This window comes from Parasteatoda tepidariorum, chromosome 7 (assembly GCF_043381705.1).
Source record: "Parasteatoda tepidariorum isolate YZ-2023 chromosome 7, CAS_Ptep_4.0, whole genome shotgun sequence".
In the NCBI taxonomy this organism is placed as follows: Eukaryota; Metazoa; Arthropoda; class Arachnida; order Araneae; family Theridiidae; genus Parasteatoda; species Parasteatoda tepidariorum.
The window spans coordinates 42,837,355-42,865,258 of record NC_092210.1 but is presented as its reverse complement, the minus strand read 5'-3'; the positions used below and the strand labels follow the sequence as shown (position 1 = coordinate 42,865,258).

General features: G+C 33.7%; 1 protein-coding gene across 1 annotated transcript in view; it reads left to right on the top strand.

Annotated features, from left to right (window-relative positions):
• Positions 1–27,904, top strand: part of LOC107455881 (microtubule-associated protein futsch) — an 83,488-nt gene extending 55,584 nt beyond the window's left edge. The window contains exon 3 of the mRNA XM_071183344.1: positions 1,894–27,904. Coding sequence (XP_071039445.1) covers positions 1,894–26,498 — 24,605 coding nt within the window. The 3' untranslated portion in view covers positions 26,499–27,904. The remainder of the gene's footprint in view (positions 1–1,893) is intronic.

The window sequence follows — 27,904 nt, the reverse complement described above, 5'->3', positions numbered from 1 at the left end:
AACTATTTTTTAATTTTAGAGTTGCAAATAGATATTTTTTAATATCTCAAAATCAACACACCTATAAGCTGAATAAGTTATTAAAACTTAATAATTTAAATAACAAAACATTAATCGGTAAAATCAAAATTCCATACTTTCAAATTACTGTACAAACTTTTTTCATTCGTCTTTTTGGAGTCTTTAATTAAGAAGTAAATACATGTCGCATGTATGTTCTTAAATAAAATTCCCTCTGCGATTTTTTCTTTCGGAAATATCTTGTTTTATTACATCAAAATATTACTAGCAATACGCATAACAAATAATAACTTTACTACTTGTAAACTTGCCATATCGCTACAAATAATCAAATCAATTATTGTAATGTATTTCAACGCAAGTTTCCCATAGTCATAGTACAACAAGGAAAATTCCATAGTCATTATTTCTTAAAGAACTATAATAAAATTGAAATCAATTTAAAATATTCCGAAAATTTATTTATAGATTCGTAAGTTTAATCTTTATATATGCAATGTGTACGAGGAGAGTTAGTCTGTACACACAAAGGAAATATTAATTTTTCTAAAATTAATTTCTATCTTAACCCCTTCCTTCTCGCTCCCGTGAAAATGACGGGGTAAAGTTTCACCCTCTATTTCTCGCTCCCGTGATATTGACGGGCTGGAGTGTTCAGTAATAAAGCGCCAATAAAAATAAAAATAATTCATTTATTTCTCATTTTACACACCAGATTGCAGTATATTTTAAGGTAATTGTAGATAGTTAGTTTATTTTAAACTAGATGTCAGCACTAATCAAATACGTAATACAAATACAAAAGCCAATAAAATAGACACTTTTATGACCATTTTCATGAAAATTAACCGATCGTTAAGGGGTTTAAGAAATGGATGCATGTTGAAAAGATAAAGCATGAACGCATATTAACCCATCTGACACAGAAAATTTTTTCGAATTGACCATGACTGAAAACCGTTTCAAACATACATTTTTTAAAAGTTAATTAAGTTTAACAGTTTATTTAAAAGTTATCAATAACTAAAAGTAAAGCTATATCGATAAGAGTAAAACATATTATGTGTGTATTTAAACATTTTAAGGCAATTTTATAACTTAGTTGCGAAAGAATTTGTTATTTATGAATTTTTTTATTTGTAAGTTTTTAAAAAGAAACTTTTTATAAAAATGTAAAACAGCTAATTTGGACTCACAGTTTGCTCGAAAATGACGCAGACTAATTCGTTTTTATGGGGTTCATGAATATTATTGAGATATTTTAGGATATAACTAATTTTTGTTTGTGATCCAAAATAGCTTCGCTATTAATTTTCTTGGTGGAAATGATTGTGGGCACGCCAAACCCAATAAACCCAATTACTTAACAAAATTGTTCATTTCTTTTCAAGCTATTAAAAAAAAAGAAGAAAAAAAACATCGCTAGCCCTTAATTTTTAAAAAAATGCATGCGTCTAACTTTTTGAAAATACAAATAAGTTAAAAAATGTGTATAAAAAAAATAAAGAAAATAACAGTTTTGCTTGATTTAAATTTAGATGGGAAAAAAACGCCTCGTTTTGAAACTTTAGTGTTAACAAAAGCTATGTTATAAGTCATAAAGAGACAGAAGATGCATGAGCAATTACTTAATGCTAAAGAAATATCAAATTAAAAAGAAACGAAGACTGAAATCAATAAAAGCTGTAGGGAAAAAAATTATTTGTTTTAAAAATTTCACTTACTTTGCTTGTAAATATTACACACAAGCTTTTTTATATGTGTCTTAAATTGAGAAAAAAATACTGTTCAGAAATGCTTTTTATATTTGTTTTCATTCATTTCATTTGTATTCCTTATAATTCTAGAACATTTTTTTATCATTTTTTTCAGAATTGCTGATTCAGCATTCAACTGAGAATCTTGCCGTAGAAGTTTTACTAAACCCTCACGTCAGCACATTGAAGCAATGCCTGAAAAATTTGCTGGCAGCCAACGTAGGCCACAAACATGTGATTCATGCCGGATATGCTTTCACAGGATCCGGATCCTGGATTTTACAGGATGGAAATTTTTCTTATCAAAACTTAATGGACACTTTACAAGATGTAGACGTTCAAAAAGCGTTACGGCTACATCCAGGATGTACTATTCACATACATTGCATCCCAGAAGGACCTTGGGCTCAACCGGAAGAAAGAACTTCATCCGACATTCCAGAATCTCTTTATATTAATCCTGCCAAAAATGTGTCTGTTGTTCCTGGTTCAACCCATCTTATACAATGTTTAGATTCTGTGTTAAGGTTCCAACCCCTGACGGAGATGATGAAATCATCCCCCGTAGTAGGAAATATTAGATTTAATAGGCCAACCTTGTATGTATTCCCTGGAGGACAAGGAGATTGTGCTCTCTTTGGAGTAAGTGGATTCACCATGCTTATCGATGGTGGATTCAATCGAAAACCTTGTTTCTGGGAATTCATTCGCCACCTCGATAGGCTGGATGCCATTATGATAACGCGCCTTAACGAGAACAATGTGTGTGGAATTACGAACGTCATTCGTCGAAAAAGAGAAGGCAAACGAGTTTATCCTCAAGTAGGTTACGTTTTTTGTAATGTTGCTGAAGGAAAGAGTCCGACAAGTCCAGGCTCTTCTGGGCAAGACAGAGATCCTTTACTAGTAAGTGTTATAAAAGAAGGACGTGAATTTAGTGAAAATCTTCATCAATTGGGATTAAAGCCTCATAGATGTCTTCGGGATAGTTTAGCTGAACCCCTAACGCTTTTCCATAAAGTTGGACATGGGACTCTAGAAATGCATGTTCTAAGTCCACCAAAAGATAGCAAAGAAATGAAATTATTTTTCCAACAATGGACTTCCTATAAAGAACATTTTACCTCAAAAAAGTATACTGACGATGGAGAAATGCCTATTCCTTTATCACATGCCATGTCAATATGTGCTTTATTGATATGGAAACCATCTGATCCCTCAGATACAATTACAAGAGTTCTTTTACCTGGAAGTGCGCCACAAAGTAAAATTTTTGAGGGTTTAGAACACTTAAGTCACTTAGAAGAACTTAAATATAAAACTTGTAGTCAAATGTCATTAGGAATTAAATATGAAGAAAGGGTCAAAATTAAAACTACAAAGAAACATGTTGTTAAATCTTCCATCAAGCATAAAGCAGATTTTGTAAGACCTGCATCACCGACGAAACTAATTAGGGACAGTGATGAAATTAAAATTGTAAGAAGGAGAGCGGAATCACCAGTGAAGTCCATGACAGGATCTCCTGTTCGAAAAGTTAAGAAGATAACAAAAAAAGTTGAAGAGAAAAAATTCGTTGGGGTGAAAGATGAAATTGTTTCGAAAAAGATTGCATCAAAAGAAGTAAAAGCAACCAAAAAAATTAAGAAAAGTAATAAAGCTAAATTGCAAAAATTAAAAGATACTGCTGATAAACGGAGTTCAGAAATTCCTGATGTAGAAACTATAGAAACAGCAGGAGATACTATACAACAGACTGAAGGTGAAGATATGGAATCCTTGCTTGCCACAGAAGACGAAATGCTGAAAATTGAAAAAGATTTTGATACTCAAGCAGAAGAAAAAATACTACTAGAAGCTGTAGATCGCGAAAAATCTCCTTCTAAAATTGACGAAGCAGATATTAACTTAGATGATTCGCAAAAAGAGCACGATGAAAAGGAAGAAAAAGCAAAGAGTGAAGAAAAATCAAAGGAAAAAGAGACAGAGGAAGACATTACGGAAACTGAACAGGAAGAAAAATTGAAAGAAAAAGAGATTGCTGAAGATAGTAAAGAAACAGAAAAAGAAGAAGACAGAGAGATTGTTGATGATACTAAAGAAGTAGAACAAGAAGAAAAAGAAATAAAAGAAGAGAAAGTAGAAGACGGAAAAGAAATAAAAAGTAAAGTTGAAAAGGAAACTAAAGAAGAAATTGAGGGAAAAGAAAGTGAAGATAAAAGTGGAGGCATTACCTTAATATTGAAAAAACCAACCGAAAGTGAATTAGAAACAAAATCTATATCCGACACTACAGAAGATGACAAAAAATCAACAGGTGGTGAAATGGACCAAATAATACCTTCTCCTTCCACAGAAGACAAATCACCGGAATTAGTTGAAACTGTTAAAAAAGTTTCACCTTCAGGTGAAAAGAAATTAGAATCTAAAACAACCGCGGAAAAAACACCGAGAAAAGTTAAAAAATCGAGTAAAATTTCAGCTCTTAAGTCAACAGTGTCTGCACCAAGTAAACTTCGAAAAGAACCTGAAATTCGAAAAACAGCTCCTAAAAAAGACAAACCTTTAGAAAAAGAAATTAAAAAATCAGGAGTTAAAAGTGTTAAAGCAATACCAAAAACTGTTAAAAAAGAAATCGTTAGTGAAAGTCCACTAAAAAAAGCTGAGGTTTCAAGAACAGCTGTGAAACCTAAAGAGTTGAAAACTATTCCCGCAATAAAAGAAGTTAAGGCTCCTGTGACTCTTAAAATATCTAAAAAAGCTGAACCAAAATTAATAAAATCAACTAGTGCAGCAGATGTAAAAACCAAAGTGTCTAAGGACGTGTCGATTAAGCGAATAACTGAAAGCAAACTCACCGCTAAACCCTCACTGTCAGTAAAAGAGAAAGATTCAACCACCTTACCAAAAAGTCCAGTTAAGAAACCCAAAGAAAAAATTCCTATATTGTCTCCGAAGAAAAAAGCCAAGCCACTCACAAGCACGCCAGCACGACCATCTAAACCTTCCAAGGACAAAACAAAGCCTAAGCCAGTGAAGCGACCCGGAAAAATGAAAGACATTACTCCGTCCGCAGAAGAAAAACTTTCACCCGAAATCAAGGGACCAATTGCACCGGAAGAATCGATTCCGTCCCAAGCTCCAGCAAAGGAAGTTGTTGATGAAGAGATGGCTCTAGAAGCTCCATCCAGTCCAAAAGAAACAGAAACTCAAGAATTACCGGAGGAATTAGCTGCTGAAATTCCGTCCTCACCAGTTGATGTTGATAAAGTCTCACTTGCAGAGTCAGAAGATAAGAGATCAGAAATAGGAGATGAAGGTATTGTTGAAACGCCCCATGAAGCAAAAGAGCCTGAAATTTTCGATGAACAAATGGTAGTAAAGGAAATTGAAGCTGTTGAAGCTGCTGTCGATGAGCTCATTGAAGGTATGCGAACTGAAATAGGTGAACCGAAACTTAAAAGCAAAATTGATCAAGAAGATGCAAAGGTTGAAAGTCCAGTTGAAGAGCTAGCAGTTTTAACGGAAGATAAAATTAAAACTCCAGCTGATATCGGAAGCGCGGAAGAAGAAATATCTGCTGAAGAAATTTCCGAGGGAATTGAAGAAGAAAAGTCAGCATTAGTTGAAGTTTCTAAGAAAGATATTTCATGGGAAAGTCTACAAGAATCAGTTAAAGCTTTAATTAATGTTGAAATAACCTATATCAAGGAAAATATTAAAAACAAGGGAATAAAACTAGACAATTACGAAACAGTCATATTCAGATACATATCAATGGATTTTGAAAAGCTATGCTTGACACCTACTGTTGAATCTATAAGTAAATATGTAACATCAAATAAAGAAAATATTGTAAGAGTAATTTCTGAACAGTATGAAGCGGATACAGCAGACAAATCGGGTCTTGCAGATGAACCAGGTGAAAAACTTGAAGAGAAAATTTCCACAGAAGCAGATGAAATGACAGAGGAAGAAATTTCTATGAAAGCTAAAGCGATTGACGATATTTCGAAAAAAACGAGTGAAGTTAAAAAAGACACAATTGTTACTGAGCATAAAGAAATTGAAGGAATAGATATTTCCGAAAAAGCTGAAAGTGAAGTTCCTTCAGATGCAGAGAAACATGAAGCAATTTCAACAGAATCTGATAAAGAAATTCCCAGTGTTGATGCAAAAGACGAAAAAGAAATTCCTACAGAAACTGAAAAAGCTGTCGAAACAATTTGCAAGGAAGATAAGGAATTTGAGGAAGAAACTCCCGTGGAAGCTGAGGAAACTGAAAAAGAAATTCCTACAAAAGTAGAACATGAGAAAGAAATTTCCACAGATGAGGAGAAAATTATAAAAGAAATTTCCACAGAAACTAAGAAAATTGAGGAGAAAATTACCACGAAAATTGAAGGAGATGAAGAAGAAATTCTTACCAAAGAAAAAATTCCCACAGAAGCAGCAAAATCTGAAGAAAAACTTATTATGGAAGCTGAGAAATTAGAAGATGAAACTTCCACGGAAGCTAGGAAAACTGAAGAAGAAACTCCCAGGGAGCCTGAGACAATTGAAAAAGAAATCCTCACTAAAACTGAAGTTAAAGAAGAAATAATACAAAAAGAAGAGGTTTCCACAAAAACTGATAAAATTAAAGAAGAAATTTCAAAAATAACCGAGAAAGACGACGAAAAGATTCCTACGGAAACCGAAGAAGAAAAAATTTTGACAACTATTGAAAAAGAAGAAGTTTCTACGGATACCGAGGAACTGAAAAAGGAAGCACGTGTGGAAGCTGAAAAAGTTGAAAAACAAATTCCCGCGGAAGCTGAGGAGGTTGAAGAAGCAGAAGATTCTATAGATGATGGTGAGGAAGAGGTCTCTATAGAATCTGAGAAACTAGAAAAAGAAGAAATGTCAGTGAAAACTAAAGAAGCAAAAATTCCTGTAGAAGATGGTAAAGAAGACATTTCTACAGAACCTAAAAAAATTGAAAAACAAATTTCCGCTGAAGAAATTAAAGAAGAAATTCCTGTGATATCTGAAAAAGTTGGAGAAGAAGAAATATCTATAGAATCCAAAAAAATTGAAGACGTAAAACTTTTCATAAAAGATGAAGTAGAGACAATTTCTTCGGAAGTTAAGAAAGCTGAAAAAGAACGTCTCGAAGAAAAGGAAAAGTTGGAACAAAAAAGACTTTCAATTTCTGAAAAAGAAGAAGAAATTGCTGTGTCTCCAGAACAAGTGAAAGAAATTGCTGCGACCCCAGAAGAAGAAAAAGAAATTATTATGGATTCCACACAACAAGTGGAAACTTCAGCTACTCCTGGCGAAAGTGTTGACATCGTACAAGAAAAAGAAATTTTGAAAACTCCTGAAAAAGCAAAAGAAATTTCGAAGACTCCTGAAGAAGAAACTACTATCGTTTCAGAGCAAGAAAGTGAAATTGCTGTAACCACAGAACAAGAAAAAGAAGTTGTTTTAACTACTGAACAAGAAAAAGAATATATATCAGAAGAAGATTTCAAAAAATTAATTACTCCCGAAATTAAGAAAGAAATATCTTCTATAGCAAGAGAAATTGAAAACCTGTCATTAACTGATCCCCTAGAAATTATTATCAAGTTCGTTTATTTACTTCTTCAAGAAAGAGAAATTATACCGGAGGCTGACTCTCTGAAAAACTACATTATTAAATACAGAACTGAAATTATTACAAAAATACTTAACATCCACGGGAAAGAGCAAGAAGAAGAAGAAACTCCACAATTTAAGAAAGACAGTTTTACTGAATCAATGTTTGAGACCTTGATCACACCAGAAATAAAAAAAGAAGTTTCCACTATATCAAAAGAACTAAAAAACATTACTTTGGATGATCCTGAACAAGTTATTCTTAAGATCATTTACATGGTCTTAAACGATAAAGAAATTATTCCTGAACCAGAGTCTTTAATTAACTACATAATAAAATACAGAACTGAAATCATTACACTAATACAAGATCAATATGCGGCTGGAGAAGAAGATCAAGAGAAAAAAGAGATATCTCCTGAAGATGGCATTGAGGTAACTGAAGATATTAGTCCAACTCAAGAACCCGAGCCCGAAGAAACGATAAGTGAACAGCTTATTCACGAACAACTTACAAAGGAATCACTGAAGATCATTGATGAATTAGTGGAAGAACACAAGTCAGGAAATATGTCTAAAGAAGATTGTAAAAATATACTCTTATCAATACTGAGAGAAGAGCTCGAAAATAAAAAATTGCCAATAAATGAGGATACAATTAAAATGTACATAAATGAATATAGAACAGAGTTTATCAAAGTTTTAAGAAAAGAGTTCATGTCAGCAGCTGATACTAAGGTACTTGAAAAGGAAGAAATTCCTGTCACAGTCACGCTAGAAGAAGTGTCAACTAAAATTATAACAGAAAACTTAACGAGTGAATCTCGAAAAATTTTAAATGAGCTTATAAATGAACTTAAGCCAGAAAACGTATCAAAGACAGAGTTCGAGCAAATAATTTTAGAAACCTTAGAATTTGAATTACAAAACGAAAATTTGCCCTTAAAGAAAGACACAATTCTAACATATCTCACAGAATACAGAGTTAAATTTGTTACAATTTTAAAAGAAAAACAATTAACTATTATAGATGAACAAAAAGGTGCAGGAGCGTCAGAAGAACCAATTTCAGAAGAAATAGACATAACAATAGACAGTATTGAAAATCAATTGACAAGTGAATCATTGAAACTTATTGATGAGCTTATAGGTGAATGCAAAGTAGAAGACATGTCTCATGAATCATGCAAAAGTTTATTATTAGAAATCTTGATACAAGAACTACTGATGAGAAACCTACCCTTAAATAGTGAGGTGATTATTATGTATATAACTCAATATAAAGAAGAATTCGTCACACTTTTGAAAAAGAGATATTTAGAATTCACCACAGAGGAAGAAGAAGAACTAGAAGAACCAGCAAAAAAAGTTGCAGATGAATCGATTGATGAAGATTTAAAAAGCCCGAGAGAGGATACAAATATTCCAGAATCATTGGAATTAGAAGAAATAAGAAAGTTGATAAATCCCCAAACTCAAAAAATAATCGATTCGTTGGAAGAAAAAATTAAGTTAGGAGATACAACAAATGAAGAGTTTTGTGAAATGCTTCTTCAAGCTGTGCAGAAAATACGTATTGAACACAAAATAGAATACAACGAGGAATCATTGAGAAACTGTTTATCAAATTATGAAATAGAAATAATAAATATAATTACACAGCTATATCAGGACCGTGTTTCCCAAATTGAATCTAAAGAACTGCCAGAAACAGAAGTTGCGCAAGTGATATCTTATGAAGAAATAAAACGTTTATCAACACCAGAAATAACCAAATTGATTACTTCTATGAAGAATGAAATTCAAATAAATATTCCAGAGGAAGAATTTCAGAACCTACTTTATGATACTTTAATTGAGCTTATGCAGAAAGAATCTATACTGATAAACTCAATGAATATTCTAAACTGCATTATTCGTTTCAAAATTGAAATAATTAATCTAATTCTTAATCGATATAACGTCAAAGAATCGCTAGAAATCAGTGCAACTGGAGAAGTGCCAATTGACGAAATAGTTGCTTCTTCTCCTGTTGAAGTAATTGACTCTGAAAGTATGGAAGAAAAAATATCGTCATTTGAAATTAAAGCAACGGATATAAAACTTAGAGAAAAAACTCCCAGTCCAGAAAAAGAAGTATTAACAGAAGACGTTACCGAAAAATTAAAAAAAGAGCTACCATCAACAGCAGAAAAAGAAAAAATTACTTCAATTCAAAAAGTTGAAGAAACGATTGAAGAAATAACACCGATTCCTTCTGCATCAAGTGAAACCGAAAAACCTTTACAAGAGGAAACCGCAACAGAAATACGAGAAAAAACCCCAACTACCGTAAGAGAAATTATTCTGATTGATGGTGAGAAAAACGTTGAAGATGATGTTTCTCTAAAAGAGCCTGACACAGAAGCAAAAAAATATGAATCAATTGACGAAGTGCTTTTAACAGACAAGAAATTACAAACAAAAGAGACAATTAAAAAAGAATCACCAACAAAAGAAGATACTGAAAAAACATCACCAACAAAGGAGGAAGTTGAGAAAGAATCACCAATAAAAGAGGATATTAAAAAAGAGTCACTTACAAAAGAGGACATCGAAAAAATATCACCTTCAAAAGTGGAAATTGAAATAGAATTACAAACGACAGAGGAAATGGAAGAAGAATCACAAACAAAAGAAGAAATTGTAAAAGCATCACTCACAAAAGAAGACAGGAAAAAAGAATCACCTACAAAAGAAGACATTGAAAAAGAATTACCAACAATCGAGGACATTAAAAAAGATTTATCATCTAAACAAGACATAGAAAAAGAATCTCCTACGGAAGAAGACATTAAAAAAGAATCTCCGACAAAAGAAGACATAGAAAAAGAATCTCCAACAAAAAAGTACATTGAAAAAGAACTATTTCCAAAAGAAGACGTTGAAAAGGAATCACCAAAAATAGAGGTTGTTGAAAAAGAATCACCAACAATCGAGGACATTAAAAAAGAACTACCATCTAAACAAGACGACGAAAACGAATCACCAACAAAAGAAGAAGCTGAAAAAGAATTACCGACAAAAGAGGATATTAAAAAAGAATCACTGACAAAAGAAGACCTAGAAAAGGTATCTCCAACAAAAGAGGACATTGAAAAAGAATTACCAACAAAAGAGTACATTGAAAAAGAATCTCCAACAAAAGAGGACATTGAAAAAGAATTATCAACAAAAGAGGATGTTGAAAAAGAATCACCGACGAAAGAAGACATAGAAAAGGTATCTCCAACCAAAGAAGACATTGGAAAAGAATTATCAACAAAAGAGTACATTGAAAAAGAATCGCCAACAAAAGAGGTTGCTGAAAAAGAATCACCAACAATCGAGGACATTAAAAAAGAATTACCATCTAAACAAGACGACGAAAAAGAATTACCAACAAAAGAGGAAGCTGAAAAAGAATTACAGACAAAAGAGGATATTAAAAAAGAATCACCGACAAAAGAAGACATAGGAAAGGTATCTCCAACCAAAGAAGACATTGGAAAAGAGTTACCAACACAAAAGTTTATTGAAAAAGAATCATCAACAAAAGAGGTTGTTGAAAAAGAATCACCAACAAAAGAGGTTGTTGAAAAAGAATCACCAACAAAAGAGGTTGTTGAAAAAGAATCACCAACAAAAGAGGTTGTTGAAAAAGAATCACCAACAAAAGAGGTTGTTGAAAAAGAATCACCAACAAAAGAGGTTGTTGAAAAAGAATCACCAACAAAAGAGGTTGTTGAAAAAGAATCACCAACAAAAGAGGTTGTTGAAAAAGAATCACCAACAAAAGAGGTTGTTGAAAAAGAATCACCAACAAAAGAGGTTGTTGAAAAAGAATCACCAACAAAAGAGGTTGTTGAAAAAGAATCACCAACAAAAGAGGTTGTTGAAAAAGAATCACCAACAAAAGAGGTTGTTGAAAAAGAATCACCAACAAAAGAGGTTGTTGAAAAAGAATCACTAACAATCCAGGACATTAAAAAAGAATTACCATCTAAACAAGACGACGAAAAAGAATCCCCAGCAAAAGTGGAAGCTGAAAAAGAATTACAGACAAAAGAGGATATTAAAAAAGAATCACCGACAAAAGAAGACATAGAAAAGGTATCTCCAACAAAAGAGATTGTTGAAAAAGAATCACCAACAAAAGAGGTTGTTAAAAAAGAATCACCAACAATCGAGGACATTAAAAAACAATTATCATCTAAACAAGATGACGAAAAAGAATCACCAACAAAAGAAGAAGCTGAAAAAGAATTACCGACAAAAGAGGATATTAAAAAAGAATCACTGACAAAAGAAGACCTAGAAAAGGTATCTCCAACAAAAGAGGACATTGAAAAAGAATTACCAACAAAAGAGTACATTGAAAAAGAATCTCCAACAAAAGAGGACATTGAAAAAGAATTATCAACAAAAGAGGATGTTGAAAAAGAATCACCGACGAAAGAAGACATAGAAAAGGTATCTCCAACCAAAGAAGACATTGGAAAAGAATTATCAACAAAAGAGTACATTGAAAAAGAATCGCCAACAAAAGAGGTTGCTGAAAAAGAATCACCAACAATCGAGGACATTAAAAAAGAATTACCATCTAAACAAGACGACGAAAAAGAATTACCAACAAAAGAGGAAGCTGAAAAAGAATTACAGACAAAAGAGGATATTAAAAAAGAATCACCGACAAAAGAAGACATAGGAAAGGTATCTCCAACCAAAGAAGACATTGGAAAAGAGTTACCAACACAAAAGTTTATTGAAAAAGAATCATCAACAAAAGAGGTTGTTGAAAAAGAATCACCAACAAAAGAGGTTATTGAAAAAGAATCACCAACAAAAGAAGTTGTTGAAAAAGAATCACCAACAAAAGAGGTTGTTGAAAAAGAATCACCAAGAAAAGAGGATGTTGAAAAAGAATCACTAACAAAAGAGGTTGCTGAAAAAGAATCACCAACAATTGAGGACATTAAAAAAGATTTACCATCTAAACAAGATGACGAAAAAAAATCACCAACAAAAGAAGAAGCTGAAAAAGAATTACCAACAAAAGAGGATATTAAAAAAGAATCACCGACAAAAGAAGACATAGAAAAGGTATCTCCAACCAAAGAAGACATTGGAAAAGAGTTACCAACACAAAAGTACGTTGGAAAAGAATCACCAACAAAAGAGGTTGCTGAAAAAGAATCACCAACAATCGAGGACATTAAAAAAGATTTACCATCTAAACAAGACGACGAAAAGGAATTACAAACAAAAGAGGAAGCTAAAAAAGAATTACAGACAAAAGAGGATATTAAAAAAGAATCATCGACAAAAGAAGACATAGAAAAGGTATCTCCAACCAAAGAAGACATTGGAAAAGAGTTACCAACACAAAAGTACATTGAAAAAGAATCACCAACAAAAGAGGTTGTTGAAAAAGAATCACCAACAAAAGAGGTTGTTGGAAAAAAATCACCAACAATCGAGGACATTAAAAAAGAATTACCATCTAAACAAGATGACGAAAAAGAATCACCAACAAAAGAAGAAGCTGAAAAAGAATTATCGACAAAAGAGGATATTAAAAAAGAATCACCGACAAAAGAAGACATAGAAAAGGTATCCCCGACAAAAGAGGTCATTGAAAAAGAATTGCCAACAAAAGAGGTCATTGAAAAAAAATCCCCAACAAAGGAAGACAAAGAAGAAGAATCACCAACAAAAGAGGACATTGAAAAAGAATCACCTTCAAAACAGGTCACTGAAAAAAAATCCCCAACAACAGAGCATGCTGAAAAAGAATTACGAACAAAAGAGGACATTGAAAAAGAATCACCTTCAAAAGAAGACATACAAAAAGAATCACCTACAGAAGAGGTCATTGAAAAGAAGTTACCAACAAAAGAAGACCTAGAAGAAGAATCACCAACAAAAGAGGACACCGAAAAAGAATCACCTTCAAAACAGGTCACTGAAAAAAAATCCCCAACAACAGAGCATGTTGAAAAAGAATTACGAACAAAAGAGGACATTGAAAAAGGACCACCTTTAAAAGAAGAGATAGAAGAATCACCTACGGAAGAGGTCATTGAAAAAAAATCACCAACCAAAGAAAACCTAGAAGGAGATTCACCAAGAAAAGAGGACATTGAAAAAGAATCACCTTCAAAACAGGTCACTGAAAAAAAATCCCCAACAGCAGAGCATGTTAAAAAAGAATTATCAAAAAAAGAGGATACTGAAAAAGAATCTCCTTCAAAAGAAGACATACAAAAAGAATCACCTACGGAAGAGGTGATTGAAAAGAAGTTACCAACAAAAGACCTAGAAGAAGAATCACCAACAAAAGAGGACATCGAAAAAGAATCATCTTCAAAACAGGTCACTGAAAAAAAATCCCCAGCAACAGAGCATATTGAAAAAGAATTACCAACAAAAGAGAACATTGAAAAAGGATCACCTTCGAAAGAAGAGATAGAAAAAGAATTACCTACGGAAGAGGTCATTGAAAGAAAATCACCAACAAAAGAAGACCTAAAAGAAGAATCACCAACAAAAGAGGACATCGAAAAAGAGTCACCTACAAAAGATCACATTGAAAGAGAAACAACTGCAGTAGAGGGTGTTAAAAGAGAATCATTAACAAAAGAATTACCAAAAAGAGAGGACATTAAAAAAGAATCTCCAACAAAAGAGGATATTAAAAGAGAATCACCGACAAAAGAGGACACTGAAAAAGAATTGCAAAAAGAAGACAGTGAAAAAGTACCACCTACAGAAGAAGACATAAAAAAAGAATCACCATCGAAAGAGGACGTTGGAAGGGAATCAACAGAAAAGCAATTTTTAGAAAAAACATTATCTCCAAAAGAAAAAATAATTTCTACAGAAGAAGAGATGGAAAAAGTTTTGATAAAAACAACATCTCCATCACCTTCTAAAGAAACAGACGCAAAAGTAACGCTTACGGAAAGCATTTTACCTGAAGGGTTGAAGGAAGAATCGACCCTAGAACAAGCTATAGATATTCAGGACACTGATATAAAGGATGATGGAGCAGAAAAACTTCTCATGTCTGATGAAAAAAAATTACTTTCAGAAATCACTAAACCAGATACTAAAGAAGCAGTGAAAAGTCCATCACCGACAATAAGTGAAAGCGGCACATTTATACAAGAAAAAAAAGAACAAGTTATGGAAATGGCCATATTTGCAGATCATGAACTTGAGTTATCAAAACCGAAAGCTGTTGTAAAATCGCCTTTATCAGAAGAAAAAGACATTATTCTTGAAGTGAGAGAAGAAGCAGCAGCAACCCCAATGTTATCAAAACCTTCGACTCCGATTGAAAAAATTGATTCTGAAAAAATTAAGGAATCTGCTATTTCTGAAACTGGGTCTGAACTTGAGACTGTTGATAAAACATTAACAGAGCTTTCTGATAAAGAGGAAAAACCATCAGAAAAGACAGCTGTTGAAGATATGATAAAAAAGACCCCATCTCTAATATTATCTAAAGAAGTTGTCTCTGATCAAATTGAAGATAAAACAGAACTCGACTCAAAGTCTTTGATTCAAACACCCTCACCTCAAAAAGAGAAAGAAGAAAAAATTATTGTTGATAAAATTCAGAAAGCTGCGCCTTTTATTTCAAGTGAAGAAATTGTTCCTGAACTTGAAAAAAGTGTAATATCTCCCACTGCAAAAGAAACTGAAGATTCAAAACCAGAAGAAAGAGCTATTTCAGAAACTGGCGATTCGACTTCGACAGATAAAACGGATGTCCAGAAATCAGAAGATGAACCTACTCCAACTGAAGGTGCAGTTTCAGGTCACGAAGTGGAAATTAAAGAAAAAGAAGAATTATTAGTTTCAGAGGCTATTAAATCTCCGCTTGAAACTCCAGAAAAAGAAGTATCGTCACCTAAAGTGATCGCAAAAGAAAAAATACCTTCACTTATTGAAACAGAAGAACCAAAGGACGTAGTGGAAAAGGCTGCGGAGGAAGTGTCTCCAACTAGTGATGCAACAACAATTCATAAACTAGAGATTGAAAGTGCAAAAAAAAGTGAATCTATTCCCGATAGTGCAGACGTTCAAACAACCGATAAAACACCAGAAGAGATAACATTGTCCTCTATTGAAACAAAAGAATCAACTTCCATACAAAAAGATGTCGAAATAATTACAAAGGAACTATCACTTACTATAGATACCGTAAAAATTGAAAAACCAGATGATGAAATTGAAAAAGAAAGTGATTCCACTCCTGTTTCTAAAGACATTGAGACAACCGATAAAATATCGAAAGAGAAAACTCCATCGCCGGCTGAAACAAAAGAATCAAAGTTAGACGATACAGATCTTACCGAAAAGGGTACTGAGGAAGTGTCGCCAACAGCAGATATTACAACAATTAAAACACCAGAGGTTGATGGTGAATCTACTCCTGTTCTTGAAGAGATTGAAAAAATTGGGGAAGTACAAGAACCAAAGTTAGTTCAAAAAGATGTTACTGAAATGGTTGCAGAAGAAGTATCACCATCTTTAGATACTACAGTTATTGAAGAAACAGATATTGAAAGTACGAGGGCAAGCGAAACTACAGTCGACTTTGGTGATATTGAGGCAACCGATAAAACGTCAAAAGAAAAAACACCTTCTCCGGCTGATATGAAAAAACCAACGTTTGAACAAAAAGATGTTCTAGAAAAGGTTACACAGAAAGTATCACCAACTGCCGATACTGAAGCAATTGCAAAGCTGGAAGCTATGGAAAGTGAATCTATCGCTGTCGATGAAGACATCGAAATTAAAGATAAAACACCAAAAGAAAAAACACCTTCACCAACTGAAACAAAAGAAGCAACATCAATGCAAACAGATGTTATTGAAACAGGTATAAAGGATGTATCACCGACTATGGATACTTCAAAAATTGAAAAACTAGAGATTGAAAGTGTAAAGGAAAGTAAATCTACTCTAGACACTGAGACAACCGATGAAACACCGAAAGAAAAATCTCCATCAGAAACAAAAGAATCAACATCACTGCAAAAAGACGTTATCGAAAAAATTGCAGATAAAGAAATCGTGGCCGACGAAAAAGATGATGACGTGAAACTAGTTTTGCACGATACGAAGACAGTTGAAATAGATTCCCGAGAAAAAACACCTTCACCTGAAAAGATTGAAGTCGTTTTAAAAACGGAAGATGAAATAAGCAAAGAAGAAGCTATTTTACTTGAAAAATCTGAATCTGAAAGGGGTGAAATGGAAAAGATTTTGACAGATACGAAAACATCAACACCAGTAGAAAAAGAAACCAAAGATATTGAAAAATCACCACAAAAAGAAGAAGCAGCCTCACCAACGTCACTTGGGGAAACAACAAAAGATGATAAGGTGTCAGAGGAAGCACCTTCGCTATCAATCGAAAAAAGTTCCACGCCTTCAGAAAAAGTAGGCATTGAAGAAAGGAAAGACACCGTTTCATCCGAAATAACTCAAGAACGTATTTCACGTGAGACAACGGATGAAAAATCACCTTCATCAACTCGTGACGAATTGTCAAAAACAGTAGCAAAGGATATCTCTAAATTATCGGAGGAGAAATCTCCGTCACCAATTGAACCGAATGTGCTAGATAGCAAAGTTAGGTCTGAAGAAAGTGAAAAAATAGTTTATTCACCTATTCAATCAGAACTCAACTTAAAAGACCTTAAACATTTGGAAAAAACTTCGCTACCAGACAAAGATCAGCAGCAAGCTCCAATAGAAGATCAAATTGTTGAGGAATCTGTTATAAAAACACCCTCTCCAACTTTCGATGACAAAGTTGAGGATAAATGCATTACTGAAAAGACGATATCACCAGCTTCTCCAATATCCCAAAAATCTGATGCTATCGAAGAAGCCGTTTCTTTGAAATCTAAAGAAGAAATGTCTGATGAGGAAATCTTAGAAAAAGTGTCATCGCCTGAGAAATTTGAAGAAGCTGCTTCGATACAGGATGTAACAAAAGAAACATCTAAAACTTCCAGTTTTTCTGAAGATTTTTCGATTGAAACAAAACCATCCATTAGTGAGACTGAAACAAAAGCATCGTCCCTAATATTGACTACAGAACAAAAGATTTGTAAAGATGGTATCACGGAAGAAATAAAAGAGAGTTCTCCCTCTCCAGTTGTAGAAAAAATCATTTCATTACATGAAATTAAAATCGAAAGTGATACAAAAGAAAAATCTCCCATCTCTCCATCCAGTGAGAAAACTGAAAAGGAACTGAAAGACAAAACCCCAACACCTGATCATATTGACAAATCTGAACTAACCAAAGAAGATACAGATGACGAAATTAAAGAAAAGTTAACTTTAACTTTAGAGAAAGAAGCTGAAGAGAAAAAGAAGGAAAAAACACCATCTCCAAGCTTAACCACAACTGAAGATGCAAAGATTGAAACTTTAGAAAAAGAAGAAGATAAACTTCATTCACCCGATAAAAGAAAAATTGATGAAAAAATATCTTCTCCAATTCTTGATAAAGAAGATTCAGATGCAACAAAGGTAGAGGAAGCACTTCCTTCATCAAAAGAAGAAATTAAAATTATAGATAAAGACATGTCTGATAAAGAAAAAACACCATCGCCAACTTTGGGCGAAAAGGCAGACTTAAGCCCAACGCAAATTATTGAAGAAGAAGACAAATCTTCAGTATCGCCTACGGAAACGCCAGCAGGATCAGAAAAAATAGAAATTAAAGAAATTGAGGAGAAAACACCTTCTCCAATAGAACCATCTGCAGCGAAAGAAATTACTGAAGCTATCTTAGAAAAATCTGTTACTGAAAGTCTTACTGAAAAAGAACTAATATCTTCTGCTGCAAAAGAAGAAATTTCAAAAACAGAAAAAGAAATACGAGACAAAGTAGAGATTGAAAAAACTATCACAATAAAAGAATCAACTGAAGAAAGTAAAATAAAATCATTTTCTCCAACTGAAGAAATTATAAAATCTAAGGAAGAAAAAAGTGAAGAAGAACAAAAAATATTAAAAACACCCGAGGCCGAATTCGAAAAAGAAAAACTTTCAGTATCGAGTGAACAATCAATAATCTCTGATAAAGAGAAAACCCCTTCTCCTTCTGACGAGATTAAAGCACCAAAAGAGGAAAAGTTCGCTGAATTAAAAGAAAAATCATCCTCTCCTACCCTTGAAACAGCTACAGGTGAAACAGAAGAGAAATCACCCACTTCAGAGGAAAGAGATGCAGAAGAAAAAGAGATTTTAAGTCATACTGTTTCTAAAGAAGAAATAACACAAAAATCACCAACTCCGACCAAAGAAACCAAAACTATTAGCAAAACAGAAGAGATAGAATCTCTTGTGCCTACCGTGATAAAAGAAGCTGGCGCAACTGTTAAAGTTGACGAGAAAATAAAAGAAAAACTGGTTTCTCCGAAAACTCCCGAGAAACCTACCTTGGCGGAAGATGAAAGTGCTTCTGAAACAAAAGATAAAGAACTTTTTCCATCTTTAGAAACACCCAAAACGGTTGGAAAAACAGTTGAAACTGTAACAGAACAACTATCGATGACATCAGATAAAGAAACAATTTCATCGCCTAAAGATATTGTCAAGCAAATTTCTAGTGATGAAAGTGGTGACTCTAAGAAAATTGAAATTGATTTGAAAACTCCCCATTCTCCAATTTTAACTGAAGAAATAAGTGTAGAGGGAAAAGTACTACCTGTAGCAGAGGAAAAATCTCCGTCATCAGATTTAAAGAAACTGCCTCCGGATTCAGAGAAAGATGTCGTCATGCTTTCAGAAGAAATGATCGCTCCAAAAGAACTGAAAGAGGATGCATTAAAAGAAAAAGCACCATCTCCCACTTCCGAATCGGAAGCAGTTATAGAAGAAAAAGAAACGTTGTCTCCAGTTAGCAAGAAAGCATCGTTATCTGATGAGGATGAATATATTCATAAAACTGAATCATCTTTAACAGAAGGACAAGAAGAAATTTCAACAAAAGATGTCAAAATTGTGACTGAGAAAACTATTTCCACATTTTCAACTGAAGAAAAATCAGTTCCCAAAAAACCAGACATTTTAATTACACAGAAAGAAAAATCCGCTGATCAAACAAAAACTGATTCTCCAGCATTAGATGATCATAAAACAGAAGAAACTACAACTTCAAAAATTATCGAAGTAGAAATAAGTACAACAGCAGAACAAGATGTAAGGTTTCAAGAAACTCTAATTACTGGTCGAAAAGAGGATGAAAAAATGACATCTCCTGAAAAAGTCGAACATACTATCTCGCCTTTACAGAAGGATGAAAAGCTATTGCCTTCAATAGATTCGAAAGAAAATGTTCCCATAACAACAATGAAAGAAAAAGATCTAACACAAGATATAAAAAGCAAATCCCCAGAGGAAAGAGAAACGATGGATGAATTTAAATCCCCAGCTACTGAAAAAGATATTGACGAAGAGGATATTTCAGTTGAGGAATCAAAGGAAGAAGCTGTTTGCCTTGATAAAGAAGGTGAACAAACTTCTCCAGCGAAACATCATGTACCCAAAGAACTTGAGAAACTTTCATCACCTTTAGATAATAAATTGCAAACAGTTACTGTTAGAGAATCATCTGATGATAGTTCGAAGGTGATTACTGAAATGAGCTTAGAAATGTTCCAACAATCATGCTTAGGAGAAGTTAAAACGCAAATTAAAGATTTTGCTTGTATTCTTGAAAGGTTAGGAGAAGCGACAGGTATTTCAAGCAATGATTGTGAAACAATTATGCAAGAGATAGTTTTTGAAGAATTAAAACGAAAAGGATGGGTTATAAGCATCGTTAATATAATACGATATATAATTGAATATAAAACAGAAATTATCAGAATTTTGACTTTAAGAATTACTGAGATAAGATCAAAAGTTTTGGGCGAAAAAACTACTAAAGATATTATTGAACAAAAAGCAGCCATACTTTTAAAAAGTATAGTGGAAGCCGAAGATGATGAAATTTCCCCAATAGCTGAAAGTGTAATGGGAGACGACGTAGATATTCCTGATACAGATACTTACGAAACTAATTTAGTGGAACAGTTTTCCTCCCAATCTAAAGCTGAAGATGTATCAGTGGGTGAAACAGTAATATCAAAAACAGTTACAGAAATATCGACGCGTAAGATAGTATATGAGAAACCTGAAGCAGAACAAGTGTTTAGGCATATTTTTGCCGAAACAGTTGTTGATGATGATGTTGAAGTTCTTCAGGATGAAGAAGTGAGCAGAGATGAAATAGTTACCTCCCTCTCCACAGAGAAACTGGATGATGCAGAAGGAGATAAACTAAAATCTGATGACATGGAAACATCAGAATCTCCGAGACAGAAATTGATGTACATTGAAATAGAAGTTGAAGAATCAGTAACGACAACAACAGATGCATCAGCTGATACAGATGCTCCCGAAATACCATTCGATGGGAAGTACAAAGAAAGCACCGAAGTGAAAGATGAAGATGCAACAGCTAAGCTGGGTTTGGAAAAACCCGCAGAAGAATTAAGTACAGGGGGAACTGATGATGAGTTTATCAGTGCTAAAACTTCAATTACTGATAAAGTTGAAAAACAAATGTTAACTTGTAAGGAAGTAGATTTGGAAGAATCAGCCACATCATCAGCCAGTATGTCTGGGAGTTATGAACTAATAGCAAAAGATGCGAATGAATCTGAATTAAAAGAGCTAGATGAATTCGAAGAAAAGCCATCAGAAATAGATGCAGAAGGTACGAAACAGAAAGCAGAAAAAATATTGGAAGAGCCCAATCTGGAGCAAATGACACCTATTTCGGATATCAGAATATCTTCTACTGCGAAGGACGAGAAATCAACACAAAGAGAAATTTCGGAAACGGTCTTATCTGCACCAGACCAAGAATTTAAAGATGACGAGCCCACACAATCAAAAACAATTGCACTGGATGAAACATATACACCAAAAGATGGTGAAACAGCTTTGACTACAAAAGAAACAGTTGTAAGTGCAGATGGGAGAACTATTACTACCACAACTGTCACTAAAATTACGAAATCAGAAGAAATAACTGACAGCCCTTCTGTAACAAAATTGATTTCGGAGGCTGTTGATGGATCAAAAATTACTAAAACTATTACAACAACTGCCGTCAAAAAAGAAGTTCAGTCCTCAGAAGAAATTCAGGATGCTGGTATAATTGAAGGAGAAACTCCTGTTCCAAAAGATTCAATTATTATTAAAGAAACTGTCACTACCACTTCTAGTGTAACAGAACATCCAGTCTCCAGTGACACAGTAATCTCTGAAGATACAAGAAAAGAGATTGAACTAGACGGTCAGGTTCTTACTCATATTTCAGATACCATGACTCACGCAGCAGACACCATCGATAAAGAAAAGATTTCTGATGACGAAAGTGACTTTAAAATAAAACATACTATTTCAACAGAGACCATGAAAAAGACCGAAGACCAAGTCCATGAGATCGATATCAGAACCACTGTTCCATCGAAAGACAAAAGTCAAGTAAAAGAAATCACCAGCAGTAAAGAAGAAAGTTCAGATATGTTTAAAACTGCATTAGCATCAGATATAGAAAAAAGAAAGTCCACCGAACTCGAACAAACAGGTGATGAACTTCGGCAACCAACTAGTGATGAAGGTTTTGAAAAAGAAGAAAAAATCATGGAGAGTCAAACGACAACAATGCAGCAAACTTCGACTTCTGGTGATAGCTCAATTACAACCAAAACAATTACAACTTACAAAACGGAACAAATGAAAACTTTAGAAGATGAAAAATTATCATTCACAACAGATGAAAGTGGTGACATAAAAGTAAAAACAGATAAAGATATTTCCTCCATTGCTAAAGATGAATCAATGGTATCAATAACTAGTACTTCAAAAATCGATTTCGATGACAGTTGCAAAAAATCCCAACAAAGTGTCATAACTCGTGTCACCGAATTTATTTCATCTGATGCAATAGAAAGTGAAAAAATCGATATTGATGAAGAAATAATAGCACATGATGAAAGTTTAAGTTCTAAAGAAGCAGTTACTGTCATTGGCCACATACAGATAGAAGAAGAAACAAGTGGAAAAACATCACCAATAACAGAGAGACCATCAGATCAAGAGACAATTGTTGAAAGTGCTACAACTTACATTTCAAAAGAAATTCTACATGCAGATGAAGTTGATATCGGTACTAAAAAGGAAACCGGTGACCTACCAAAGACATTAATATATGAAAGTTCCTATTCAATGACCGAATCACCGAAATCTTCTGCTCTTGAATCAAAGAGTCCCACTGTTATTGAGGAAAAAATAGAAATCTTACCAAAAGTAGAGAAGATAGAGAAAAGTGCCGCATATGTTAGTGATTCAGCTGTTGAAAGTGATGATGCATCTTTAGTATCTAAAAGAGTTACAGCCACTTATATAACGAAAGAAATATTGGCAGATGAAGAAGATGACGGAGATGATAAAGGGGCAAAGATACAAGAAGCTCTCGGAATAGAGAAACTGAAAGACGATTCTTCCTCTGTTGTAAGTGAAATTAGGGCTACGGAAAGTGAAGATGGACAAGTTATTAAAACTGTTATTACCTCCAGCGTGACAAAAGAACACTCACCAGATGAGACTTTAGAACAGAAAGAAATACAAAAACCCAAATTTAGTGATTCAATAATAATAGAAAAAGGCCACATAGAGACGAGTGAATCAGATGAGCAAGAAAAAACATTAACAACCGTTACCGAAACGTTTGGAGAAAGTGGAGAACATATAGTCACCCAATCTGTTGTAAAAAGCTATGTTTCGAAAAAAACACCGTCACCAGTTGAACCTGAAGCTGACGCTTCAACAGATCAAACAGAGTTAAGTCAAACCTCATCAAAAACAACAGAAAAAAGTGCCTCGGTTACGTCTACGCAAATTGCTGAAGACGGAGGAACCATAGTATCTAAAATTGTTACGATTACTTCTGAAGCAAAAGAACTATTTTTTACGGACTCTAGTGATACAGAAATAGATAGAGATGCTGAGTGTATTAAATCAGAGGAGATTGAAAAAGTAAGTGATCAATCGGCTAGTAAAGATATAACTATAGATGGAACATCGGAAATGGAAGCAATTAGTTCAACTTCCGTAGTGGAAAAACAGCCAAAAGATGAAACAATTACATCTTGTATAGTTGATGGTACATCTTCAGAAGAGTTTGGAGACGAAAGTAGGAAGATCATAACGAAAACGATAACATCAAAATCTGACGATGGTTCGACAACAACAGTTATTACTTCTAGTTATACAATAAGCGATTCCCCTCAAGAAAAAACTAGCATAGGCAGAAAATCCAGTCACAAAAGTGAAGAATTAAAAGATATTGAAAAATTAGTCGAAAAAACTGTTTCAGAAACTACAACCATAAAATCAGCTGAAAGTGATGTCTTAAAAGAAAAAAGAGAGGATATAAAAACTGTCACAACATTAGTGAGAGATGAGGAAGATGATTCAACAAAAATAGCAGTTACGAAAAGCACTGTTACTTCAAAAATAGAAACATCACATGAACCCTCTGAAAGCGATAGGACTGAAACAGAGAGTTCATATGGAGATATTAAAACGAAAGTAATTTCAGAAAGCATTTCTTACAGCAAAGAAGCATCTAAAGATATTTCGCCGTCAGAAGTAGACAGCGGGATAAGTGATGCATCAGTGACTACTAAAACAACTGAAGAAGTTAAAACAATTTCTTCAACACACATTGTTGGAACCAAAGATACGCCAGGGAAAGAAGAATCAGCAAAATATGCTCCAACAACAAAAACTACTGCTGAAGCAAAATCAACTTCTACAGCTGAATCCTCAGAAACCATTTCTTCTTCAACTTTGAAATCTGAATCAGATGGTATAACACGAATCAAAGCGAAATCTTCATCGTTAAAAGAAGAATCAGGAGAAATTTTATCGAAAACAATCTCTAGTGTTTCCAGTTCAGCGTACACTGAATCAACGTCAGGTGAAGAAACAGAATCTCGTACTCATACTAAAGCTAGCACTGTAGAAATCATTTCCCCCTCCTCATCATCCATTACATTACTTCAACAAACAAAAAGTAGCTCTGAAACAACAAGTAAACAACAAAGTGATTCGGAGTCCATATGCTCTGAAACAATTTGTGAAACTACTGAGTATCGAACAATATCAGATGCATCTGGAGAAAGTGAAGTTCTAAAAACCACCATTCAAGAAAAAGGAGACTCTATTAAATCAGAAATGAAATTAATATCTGAAGAAAGTGTAGAACGTGAAAGCATGGAGAGTTCTAAGTTAACAACAGGAGCGAAGGACAAAACATCTAAAGAAAGCATAAGCTATGAGCATCAAATCAGCGAAGAATCAGAACAGAAATCATTTACAGAAGACACTATTGTTAAAAATGTAACTACCATGCAAAGTTCAGATGGAAAATATGAAAAGTCAGCAGAAACAGAATCACAGAAGAGCTCAGAAGAAACAAATATAAAATCATTTTCATCCAAAATTAAGGAAGAAAAAAGTGAAACAGTTGAAGGGATTAGTAAAACAAAGTCATCAATTGTAAGCACATCTGAAACAACAGAATCGCAAAGAGTCGTAGAAGACTCCAAAGATACATTCACAGAAGTCAGAACGTCCAAAATTATAACAGCAATACCAGAATCGGTAAAGCATTTTATACCTTCTCATACAAGATCGCCATCAGACGGAGAGTCATCTGATGATTCTCCTAAAAAACGATCTAAGAGAGTAGTAAAGAAAGTTATTGTTTTCCAAACTGATTCAGATTCATCTATTGAAGAAGTTTTAAAAGAAGAAAAAATAAGAGAGACTATAATGAAAGCTGGGGGTAAGGATACCAGCGCTGTAACAAAAATCATATCATCGGGTTCAACGGAGAACTTAGACGGCTTTAGCGCACAAGAAAATGTTATAAGAATTAAATCCCCCATCGAACCAAGCCAAAGTAGGGAAAGTAATATCGCAGAAGAAATCTCTTCTAGAAGTGAAACTTTCAGTGAAGAACTAGAACATGTTGCTTTTGATCCTTTTTCTTTAATTACGAAGCCAATTGAAGAAACATTCCGGAAGAAATTCCAAGAACAACAAACATCAAGTGTCATTCAAAGTACCAGCATGACTGCACCTACTCAAGATAGAAAGGAATCCACTCACACTAGTTTTATTGACCCCAAAGTAGCAACTGATGCTAAGAAACTTTTAATAAGTTCGATTCAATCTTCAACTGAAACTCATCAGCCTACGTCATCCGAAGAACCTGAAGCTTCAAGCTCTTCTTCAGCAGATAGACCAGCTAGTGAATCAAGATCAGAACGTACAGAAAGTGACGATCCGAATAATCAAAAATCATTCAGTTTAGACGAATGGGATAAACCAATGGGATTGCCTTCGCCTCCAGAGCCAATGGGATTTACATCTTTGACTAAACAAAACACAACACGTACAACGAAACCGGAAGGTGAATATAAATCTCAGGACGCAGTAGAGGAAGTAGTTAATTATCAAAATAATCAACAAATGTTTAACAATAGTGAAGATACAACACCAAATAAGGAAATCGATACAACACCAGAAAAAGAATCGCACACCTCTCACAAAACGGATGAAAAAAATATAGAACCTATCTATTTGGACCTAACTTATGTTCCTCATTTTGGCGATCCCCATTACAGTAACGTAGAATTTTTCAGGCGAATCAGATCTCGGTATTATGTTTTCAGTGGTACAAAACCCAGTAAAGAAGTGTTCAATGCTCTTTTGGAAGCTAAACAAGACTGGAAAGATAAAGATGCTAAGGTAACAATCATTCCTACCTATGAAACAGACACTTTAGGCTACTGGATGGCTGTTAATCAAGAAGCTTTGATAGCAAACAATATTGACGTGGCGCCATCTGCCAGTAGATGCACAATCAATCTGCAAGACCACGAAACCAGCTGTTCTGCATATAGATTGGAACTGTAAAAAAAATGTTAAATGACTGACTCTCTTAATCTTGAAAAAGTACTTAATTTGCAGTGCAGGATACTGCAAAATCAATTCCTTTTTGAGAAGCTGTACGAAGAAAGGCGAAAGCCGGGGACTAGAATAACAAATTTGCTTTGACTCTCATTAAAGTAAAATTCATCCTAGGGGGCTTTCAATTTAGCGCTTATACTTTCATATAATGGAATAAGGCCTCGAAGGCAGATCCAGAAAAATAATGTGAGATAACTGACCCTTAGTGCCTAAAGCTGACGTGATATGAAGGAATGGACAAGTAAAAAATTAAAGAGAAAAAAAAACTTATATTCCATATTTATTTAAAATGTTCTGCGTTCAGAACTGTCATATGAGCTCAGGGGAAAAGGGGCTTAGTATTTAGTTTTACAGATACAACATATTATTTACTTCTTATTTCAAAACAAATACGTCTAAATCTTTTGATACTATAGATGTTTATATAGATCCAAAAAAAAGTAAAATTTAAAACTAACATCGATTTAAAAATCTACATTTTAGGCTATGGAATCGTTGTTAACGAAATTCGAGAAGTAAATAATATTCGTTGGTTGTGATAATATGTTCATAATTCTCAAGAAATAACTAAGCCACTTTGGGGTAATAAATCTGTGCCAAGAGTGCAGAGAAATGTTATACAAGAAAACATGAGTAAAGGTTGTTAGTTTATCCTAGACGCTGAGATACTATATATATATTTTTCTTTGCCTAGTTCTAAACTACGAAATTAATATATAAATTGTTTGGGCTTACCATTGAACTATTCCTTTTCGTCCACTTTACGTATACTTCCGATTATTCCACGAATGTTCCAGTTGTGATTTAAGATGGAATGATGAGAACAAACTGTATTGTGAATCTGTGGTGCTTCTAAAAAAAAGGTTCAGTTAAGTTTTTCAACGTTTGATAATGTTTAAAGAAATTCCTAACAAAGAATATATTTTCAGTTGGATTTTCAAAACAACGTTACTTTCATTACGAGAAAATATATTATAATTTCATTTGGTTAGAAAACGTACAATGGTTTTGTTTTGATTTATACTTGAAAACATAATTTAACTGCCATATTTTTTTTTCTCGTAGAAGCAGCTTATTATGAATCAAAACAATCTGTGATGTTTTCGTATAGTGTACAAAAATGTGTTTTGTGGCAACAAAGTGATTATGTTTAAATTGGAAAATTCATTTCTTTTCAAGGATGTTGACCCTGTTTTAATTGAACAAAAACAAATCTGATTAATGTTTTTGTATTTGAATTACAACAAAAATCCCATTAATCATATATTTAAAAAAAACAACCTTAAATGAGTTCGGAAATTAATTTGATATAATTCTATCGTTGAAAAAATAAAACAAGTAATTAAAAAAAA